General features: G+C 32.5%; 1 protein-coding gene across 1 annotated transcript in view; it reads right to left on the reverse strand.

Annotated features, from left to right (window-relative positions):
- Positions 1 to 2104: 2104 nt before the first annotated feature.
- The window catches only part of LOC108904721 (synaptic vesicle glycoprotein 2B-like), a 23485-nt gene continuing 15690 nt past the window's right edge, over positions 2105 to 9899 (reverse strand). The window contains exons 7-9 of the mRNA XM_023455344.1: positions 5050 to 5423; positions 4613 to 4990; positions 2105 to 2545 (exon numbers count right to left, since the gene is read on the reverse strand). Of these exons, the coding sequence (XP_023311112.1) occupies positions 2365 to 2545; positions 4613 to 4990; positions 5050 to 5423 (933 nt within the window). The 3' untranslated portion in view covers positions 2105 to 2364. The remainder of the gene's footprint in view (positions 2546 to 4612; positions 4991 to 5049; positions 5424 to 9899) is intronic.

Consider the following 9899-nt stretch of genomic DNA (forward strand, 5'->3'; position numbering starts at 1 on the left):
GTACTTAACGTTTCGTTGTTTAGTTTAGCATTATTCGCCGCCATTTGCATTTTGCACATAGGTAAGTAACTGCATGTTGTAAATATACCTATGCATTGCAGAGTACAATAGCATTTATGTTTACAGCAAGAACGTCGGTTTTTTAAGAGTTAGAGTATAAAAGTGTACTTAATTAAGCTTTTTACAAGCAGTTGAAGCAAGTATGGAGCAATTACTAGATAACAGGTTGGAGACTTTCTAGTGAAACCGTGCAGATATTTTTAGGTAAGTGCAAATCCTGCTCTAATAATAAGACTTTTCGCCCTAAATTTATATTGTTAACTTTTTAACCCATCAGCTTCTAGTTATTTAAATTATCCGGAAAATCATTTTCAAAGATATTCATTTAATACATGAATTTCCCCAAGTGTTGTCATAAAAAAGTTGTCGCTTTTTATTATTTGAAAAACTACTTCAATTTGATTAAAAATTCAAATTTACTAAGTCAAATTTGCCCGTTTTGTAATATTTCCAATACTTTAACATTTATGCATTTCACAAAAATGAACTTGTGTATAGTTTTAACTATTTTCTGTATAACATTAGGCTTTGTTTGAGTTTGATTTATTTGGTTTTGTTTCATATACTGTTTTTTTTTTAGATTAACTTGGACTTTGAAAGAACTTTCCCAAACAGCGATATTGGCATTTTGGAACAATTTGGAATAATCGAAATATCCAATGTAAATGTATTTATGTACATATGTAAATATAGATATATAATTATATACTATAAATATATATTCTTATTACTATGAACATTTGGTTTCATCTATTTGATGTAAACATCTATTTCGTTAAAAACACTATTTGATTTCAAGGGAACCATTAATAAACTCAAAGCTATTTCTTTTATTTTTTGTTGGGAATACATCATAAATTCGTACTGAGTCGGAAAGTCTTTGTGTAGAATAATCGATTAGCTTATATCAATATTTTTTCTATTCAAATTCAAGCTGATTAGGTTCATTTCAAGTATTTACTTTTTTGTGTGTACAAAATTATAGAATGACGTAACTTTGTATACGTAGTATATATATTTTTTTGTCAAGTTTAAAGACATGAAATTTTGATAGCCGGGTGACTCTTCTTTCATTTAAATTTTAGTGAGGTCGATTTGATCAATTAGATCAAAAGTTATAACAAATTTAGTGAAGCGCGCTCGGGGCCACCCGTCTCATTTTTCGTACGTTAGAAAAAAATTCTACAGCCTTCAATTGGCATTTTAGAAAAAAACTTTATTATTTTTTATGTAAAATTTCCTGTTCTTTCGAATGGCGCAGTAATTTTTTTTTTAATTAAATTTTTTTATATATTTTGCAAAAACTGTAATATTGCAACTAATTTGTTAAACAAACAATTTAGCGTACACTCTACAGTTGGTAACTTTTTATATGTTGTTTCTGACAACTTTACAAAGCGAAAAATAAAAAGTTCTCTCTTCCAGTAATTTTCGCGAAGTCAAAATCTATCTTGACTCCACTAATTCTACATTCCCTTCCCTGCCATAAAATGCAAAAATTTTTTCAAAACTAACCCAACTGGTACAGTGATGAGATATTAACTTTATTCCTAGTAGAATCCAAAACAGTTTCCAACAGTCAGACGCATGCGCATATGGATATAATGCTTACATAAGTTTCAAAATTCATTGTTTTGAATCAAATGCGATTGCGTCGGACTGTTGGAAACTAATTCTAATGCACTTGGAACAAAGCTATCGTTTCCAACTTGCATGGGCATAGCTAGAGGGGGGCAGGTGTGTGCATGGCGCACCCCAGAAAGCCCGATGCCCACTCTAGAAAAAAAGATAATACTATAATATTTTTTGTTATATCGGTAAGTCGTTTTTTTTTTATATCAGTAGGTCAGCGAGAGCTTGTTTTTTCTTCCTCCATAGAGCTTCCAGCTCTGGGCCCACCTCAAGCAAAAATTGTAGCTACTCCCAAGCCAACTTGCTCAGATTTTCTAAAATCCTCGTCAAAAGACAAAGTAAATCCATGCGTATTTGGTAGCAAAGGGTAAAAACAGATTAAAAATATAGAAGCAAACTTTATTTTCCAACAATACAAACACTTTGTAGGTAGGTACAAGTAGTACAAGTTATTCAAGGGTACATTTGATCACTAACCAATCTAAATTTACTTCAAATTGTATTATTTTTCCTCGTTACGAAGCACCTATCGAACTGATATGCGACGGCTTGCTATGATTCAAGTTAAATTTACTACCGTCCAAAAGATATGTAAAAAATAATATGCTCATAAAAATAATATCACAGATATTCTCTACCAAAGTTCAAATAAATAATTGGAAAATAAAACGTTTACAAAAGGACTTTACTGTTATCTTGAATCCTTGTTGATAACAAAGCAGCCACAATCGTCAAGGATACGGTAATCACAGCGGGAAACAATAACATGGTGTGCACTAACGCACTGTAGATCGGTATGGCACAGAGGGACGCTAAATGGAACAGGCTACGCATCATACCGTGCGCAGTACACCTAAAAATAATAATTTTAGTTAATACAGAGACGTCAAGAGCAATTATTTACACCATAAAGGAGGTAAATATCATTTACCACTCCAGAACGATTTTGCGCCCGAGCGGAGCAAGGACTGGCAAAAGAGTCCGAGACTGGTAAATTATACTTAACTGATAGCTAGATGAAAGATAGAAATATAGAATAGAAATATAAATTTCAAAGAATGGCGCCAGAACAAAAATACTGGTTTTTCTGAAATGTCACAGCTAGCGTATTTCACGGAAAAGTCAAGAACTTTAAAGTCACCGGCGAGTTTGTGGAGTGAATACTCAATGATAAAGTCAACTATTTTCATAGAGGAGAACGTGGATATACCAAAATATCCCAAGCCGAGAGCATTTTTGAAACGTCAGGATAACGGCTATACCTACACCTAAAAAGTCAAAAGTTTTTACAAGAGAACAAGTCAACGATTTTCGCGTTCAGGCACCCGATAACACATATTTGCTACTGAAAATAGTGACGGTCTTAGGCATTGCAGGAGCATGTTGTTCTTATCAATTATGCAAACTTACTTTGGACAACGTCAATTTCAAAAATTTCGATGACATTATTGCAGTTACAGTTCCAGATCCTAAAAATGGTATGTAACGTACGTTTACAATTATTTCTCGTCTAGGTTCTGTTTCTCACTTAGAAATTCCCAAGAAATATATCAAGATTAGATTGGAAATGAAAACTGAAATTTCACGCTTTTTTATGCGCTATCATGCAGATAAATGTTACAACCAACCAGTCGCAGTCGGCAAGAATACCCTTTCTATGATTCCTAATAAGATTACACAGTTTTTGAAACTAGAACATCCTGAAACATATACAGGCCATTCATTCCGAAGAACATCGGCAACGTTACTGCCTAATACAGGAGTTGATATATTAGCAATCAAGAGACATGGTGGGTGGAAATCAGCCACAATTGCAGAAAGTTATGTTGCTGACAATTTAAGTAACAAAAATTAAACAGCCAACAGGATTCTTTACAATGACACTTCAACTTCAAGTTCTAGTAGTATGTCGCATCATGCTGTTTTAATTGGTCAGTCAGATAACATTGAGCCTCCGATGACTGAAATGGAGTGGTCAAATCATTTTGAGAAAAATGTGACAATTAGTAAACGCGAGGGGAATAATTATCCAGATTTTATAAATGTTACCAAATGTAATAACTGTACAATTACTATAAATATTCATTCATAAGTACATGGGGTTTTTTTGGGTCGCTGATCACGAATCCGAGGTCGGTTAAGCTCCATCACATCAGGTTCAAGGTGATTTGAAGGTCAAATCAAGATATTACCTCCAAAAAATCTGAAAAATATCTTGTTTACGTTTTAGAGGTCACCGAACCCGAATCCGTGGTTTGTTTACCCCTACGATACACCCTAAAGGTCATTCAAGGTCATTGCAAGGCCATTTATGAAGTATTTTGGATAGAAAAGTTAAAATCAGTACGTATAAATCAATTTTTTATTATTATAGTTTGATTCTTTGTTGTTTATAATATTGATTTCACTGATGTTCAAGAAAAAAAGCAATATCTTACACAAAAAGTTAAAATGTTAATCAATTTCTATAAATTTAGAGTAATTTTTCTCAAAAAAACTCATGAGGGATCTCTTAGGAAATTTTTACAGAAAAGATTTAAAAAAAGTTTCCATTTTGGACAATTTTTATAGGCTCTAGGCGTTGGGACTATCAACTACAAAAGGCCCCAGTATGAGGCGGACTACAGAGCGTTCGAACATTGAAGCGAAACAGCTGATTTCCCCAATCGTGTTAACAAAAATAGTGTCTACTAGCAACTAATATCAGTTCAGAGTGACTCGAGTTGCTATTAGATGCTAACAGCTACAATTTTTCCCAAATCCAAAGGCCCCCAGGTAAATTAAAAGCAGTTAAGACATAAGTGTCCCCAACTGCGGCAATAAAAATGATTAGTGAATATCGCTTAAGCAGCGAATGACACACATTTAACAATTCTGGAACTCTCCATACAAGAATGTACTGCTCTAAAACAACTCTTACCTTAGATGACAAGGGTACCCTTCGACCACCACCAAAGTTATGGCGTTGACTGCGCACATCAGCAATATCTTTATTACTAGTTCAACCGTAGTTACGATGAACGACGTGGAAGCGAAAAATATACCAGCGCCAGTAATCGCCGCTAAAACTAAAGTGACGATTATAACTGGCGGTCTGGTGGTGGTTTCCAGAATGAATCCCATGAAGAAGAGAGCGGGAAACATGAATCCGGACCAAGCCAGAGTCTCGTCGTACAAGTCCTCCAAGTATATATTGTAATCAAAGTCTACGGTGCAGTCTGATATTAGTGAGAGATATGTGTTGTTTATCAAAGTGCAGTTGATATAGTGGTGATCTGTTAGGTCAGTATCGATAAATCTGAAAAAAAAAAAGAATCGCCGAAGGTATTCGAATGAAGACAACAACCAGACACTCACCTGCAATCCTTTATTATAGAACTTTTAAAGTAGGAGACGGAAGCTTTGACGCTGATGAATTCTGATTCCTCGATGGTGCAGTTCAGGAAGTCGACGTGGTTAAGGTTGATATGTGTGAAGGTGACGTTCCTGAAAACTGTGTTCTGGTACTGAACGTTCTCTATTGTTTTGTTGATTGTAACACCGTAATAGTCTACGTTGTTGATGTATTGCCGGTGTAGGTAATACTCTTGTTCTCTGAGGTCCTTAATGATGGTAGTTGAGAACGTGGACACACCCATGTACAGGAATCCCAACAGCAGGTGCAGAGTGGCTAAGAGAAGAGTTGTGCGGAAATGCGTTGGGGAGGATACCCGTTGAAATGCCTCACGAAACTAAAATGATAACAGAGAATTTATAATTTAAATCTATTAAGCCGTTCTCTTAGTATAGACCGATCAAAATAACTCATTTAGAGGGAAACAAAAGAAAATAGTTACCTGGACTTTTGTAAATGGAAATGGTAAAGGGGCTTATAATAAACGAAAAAAAAAAAAAAATAAATAAATGCGTGAGCAGGGACGAAGTAGGGTTGATTTGGGAGGTGGAAAAGTTATGAAAAATTGTATCATTGGGATTTCTGGCGAAAGTTGACATCAAACAAAAAAGTATCCAATACAATAGTTGTAGATCATGCAAAAATCTACAACTTTTGTAGAGGTCACTTTTTAACATAACCTCAAAATTTCCGAGAAATATGCGAAAATCAGTTTTTTTCTGATTTTTTGTTTTTTATTTCTCATTGCCGCAAAAATAATTTAATTTTGACGAAACTTGGTGAAAGTATACCTTTCTCTGTCTTAAATAACCTCAAATTTTTTTAGAAAAAAAAATCAAGACGTTTCTGAGATATTCATTTTTTCGGAATGAAACACTTTTTTTCAAAGAAAAATTCTACTTAAAAAAATCATCGTACAGAGTTCTGCCGGGAATCATTTATTTCGTTTTGACATATACTTTTTGGTAAAATAAAAATATCTGTAATTACAGTTTAAAAACATGCTCAAAAATGCAAAAAAGTAAAAAATGACTTGCAGCAATGAATTTTTCAGTAATTGTTGATAATTTGTTTAAATTTTAAAAAATCAAAAACTGATTACACCATTCAATTGTACGGAAAAAATACAAAAAAAAACATGTCTCATTGTTTTAAATATCTGTAATTACAGTTTAAAAACATGCTCAAAAATGCAAAAAAGTAAAAAATGACGCAGCAATGAATTTTTCAGTAATTGTTGATAATTTGTTTAAAATTTAAAAAATCAAAAACTGATTACACCATTCAATTGTACGGAAAAAATACAAAAAAAAACATGTCTCATTGTTTTAAATATCTGTAATTACAGTTTAAAAACATGCTCAAAAATGCAAAAAAGTAAAAAATGACGCAGCAATGAATTTTTCAGTAATTGTTGATAATTTGTTTAAAATTTAAAAAATCAAAAACTGATTACACCATTCAATTGTACGGAAAAAATACAAAAAAAAACATGTCTCATTGTTTNCCATTATATCCATCTTTCTCTATCGCACGGATTTCTATGGCTTTCTTTATCGCTCTCACGTAACGGCCGATGAACCATGGGGACTTTCCGACCCTGTATTTACGTGGTCACTTTTTTCGCTCTATCCAATGACATCAACATTTTTGCAATCTGACGTTTCGTCTTCGAGGACCATCATCAGGTTAATTTTTTTAAATACGTCGCTATTATTTTTATGATTAAATCTAGTCATTTTTAATTCTGAATTTGATTATTTTACTATTGTATTCGCTTAAAAAGGTTTTCAGCTTGTTTTACGTACCATTTAAATTTTTTCCTGAGTACGGCTCTGAAGGCTTTCAGAATATCTATTGGAGGAAGTCATAACAGTATAAAAGTCAATACAGCACAAAATGTCCAACAATTTTTTTTATTACTCTTAGCAATTAGAAATAATAAAATATTTCATAAATTCGTATTATTTTTTTATTAGGTATAACTTTTTAAATTATGGATTAAAAAAATTGTTGGATATTTTGTGCTGTGTTGACTTTTATTCTCTCCTCTCTCTCTCTCTTCTCCAATAGATACAAGTATCTTGAAAGCGTTCAGAGCCGTAGGTACTCAGGAAAAATTTTTAATGATGCAATCTTTTTAAGTTATTACAATAATAATATCATCTAATACAGAATTAAAAATGACTAGATTTTATCATAAAAATAGCAGCGATATATTTAAAAAATTTATCTGATGATGGACCCTCGAAAAAAGTGGCAATGTATATATACAATTATTTTAAAATTCGTTTTCAAATAAAGCCATAAAAAATAAAACAATTTTGCAATTTTTTTTTCGATTTCGCGTCAACAGTAGACTGCAGTTAATACTTCGTATTGCAGAAATCTCAAATTGTCCAGTGATAATTTATCATTTGAGCATTTGTAATTCGCCTTAGATGTTTATAGCAATACTGTACAAAAATAAAGTTTTGGGTCAAACTATGAGACACAGTTTTTTTAATTTTTTTCCGTAGAATTGAATGGTGTAATCAGTTTTTGAATGTTTTTTAATTTAAACAAATTATCAACAATTACTGAAATATTCATTACTGTAATTTTTTTACTTTTTTGCATTTTTGAGCATGTTTTTGAACTGTGATTACAAATTTTTTTATTTAACCAAAAAGTATATGTTAAAACGGAAAAAATGATTATCGTCAGAACTCTGTACAACGATTTTTTCAAGTAGAATTTTTCTTTGAGAAAAAAGTGTCTCGGGCCGAAAAAAATAAATATCTCAGAAACTTCTTTATTTTTTTATCTAAAAAAAATGAAGTTATTTAAGACAGAGAAAGGGATACTTTCACAAAGTTTCGTCAAAATTAAATTATTTTTGCGGAAATGAGAAATAAAAATCGAAAAATCAGAAAAAAAACAATTTTTTCTTCTTCTCATCTTGAATTTTGCAAAATTCACCTCGGATCTGTGATCAGCGACCCCGAAAACGCCCGTATTTCAAATTTAGCGCGAATGGGTTAGTTTTTGAAAATTTGGTCGGCCATTTTGGATCCGCCATCTCGAGTTTTGTAAAATTGACCTCGGATCCGTGATCAGCGACCCCGAAAACCCCTGTATACCAAATTTAGCGCGAATCTGTTATTTTTTGAAAATTCGTAATATCTGACCTGTTCTTTTTGAGGTTAGAAAAAGAACCAACAATTCTGACCACGGATTTACGTTCGGCGGGGTCGTAACCATATAAATGAACATTTGAATATAGAAGAAAAATTTTTTTGTATTTTTCCTAGCACTTTTTCGTAAATTTTTGCTATTTTTGACCTGTTTTTTGAGGTTAGGAAATTCTCGTGATGTGATAGCTCAATTCTAACACAGTATTTGTGATCAGGAGGCAAAAATACTACGGATAACATATATCGCATGAAAAGTACAATTTTTTTTTGTGGCTGTGTAATCAAAGCTATGTTTTCAATTTTTGTTTGAATTTCCAAAATTGAATAAGGTGGTCGACGCCAAAATGGTGGATTGACTTCACAGAATTTCATGAAGTAACATAAGATTTTTGAGATCGTTTAATACAAACTAAAACACAGACTGCTATTATGTGATCTGAGAGATCAGTTATGACCGATTTTGATGAGATCCCGTCAACTTTTTGTAATAGTTTTGTTGATTAGCCACGTTGTTGGTCACAATTTTCCATTATTACAAATCAATATTTAACTACCACTGTCAGACTAACAGCAAATGATGACTAATGACGTATTGGTTGTTTTGTTTTCAAGTTTGCCAGCAATTTCACAGCCATCATCCCAAGAAACTGGATCATTTCAATTATCACGAAAACAGTCAAGAATTATTATAACGAGCGTTCAAATCACATACTTCTATCCTATACTGATCATTTTGCAATTGACTTGAAGCCGAAAAGTGGGGCGACGTACCAGCGTATTCATACGCATGCGTTTACTTTACGCGTTTTGGTTGGTTGAAAGGAACCAAGAACGGTGAGTGCCGAGCGGTAAAAATGTCAAACGTCAAACCAAGCTAACCTAAAAAGTATTAATATTCTCAGTTTTGTTTTGTGTTGTGCTAGTCTAGTGTTTTGATGAAACTGTTAGGGTATAGTGTATATTTTAATAAATAAATAAATAAATGTATCTTTTCAGTTTTATTTCATAATCTATTTAAACCTGCACTAATGCTTCTATTAATTTATCTTGTGTTGATATTTAGTAAAAATGTTTCAAAATTATACTCGATAAGAGCCTTCCTTAATCGTGATGGACATTATTATCGGATTGATCTTTTACAGATATTTTATAGCATGTTTTTTTTATATTATCAAATAAACTGCAGAAACCACTATAATAAATAATTATATAATGAACTTTTTTTATAAAAAAAAGATTGTCAGTTGTGCCCGGCTTGAGCGAATAGTGGCGATTTTTTGAAATACTAAGTCTTGTTTAATAAATAAACCAGTCATTTAAAAAATGTCCAAAATTACGAACATGCATATGTATATAGTTTTAAAAGCATATAAATTTGTATTCTGTTTTATTGTATTTGAGCCTGCAAAATATTAAATAGGTTATGCAGATACTTACGTTATTTATTTTAATATCTTATATGTATATAATCGGCTATAGTACAGAGCATGCCGTGACAATCTTTTCAATTTGAATGCAACCGCGCCTAATTATGGAACATGCGCAAAACACACGGAGTACGTCTCGCCCCCCCTTTTTGGAAACAAGGTCATCCATTGAAACTATAGGTAATGATCAGTATAGGATAGAAGTATGTG

Source organism: Anoplophora glabripennis, unplaced genomic scaffold, assembly GCF_000390285.2.
Source record: "Anoplophora glabripennis isolate ALB-LARVAE unplaced genomic scaffold, Agla_2.0 scaffold206, whole genome shotgun sequence".
In the NCBI taxonomy this organism is placed as follows: Eukaryota; Metazoa; Arthropoda; class Insecta; order Coleoptera; family Cerambycidae; genus Anoplophora; species Anoplophora glabripennis.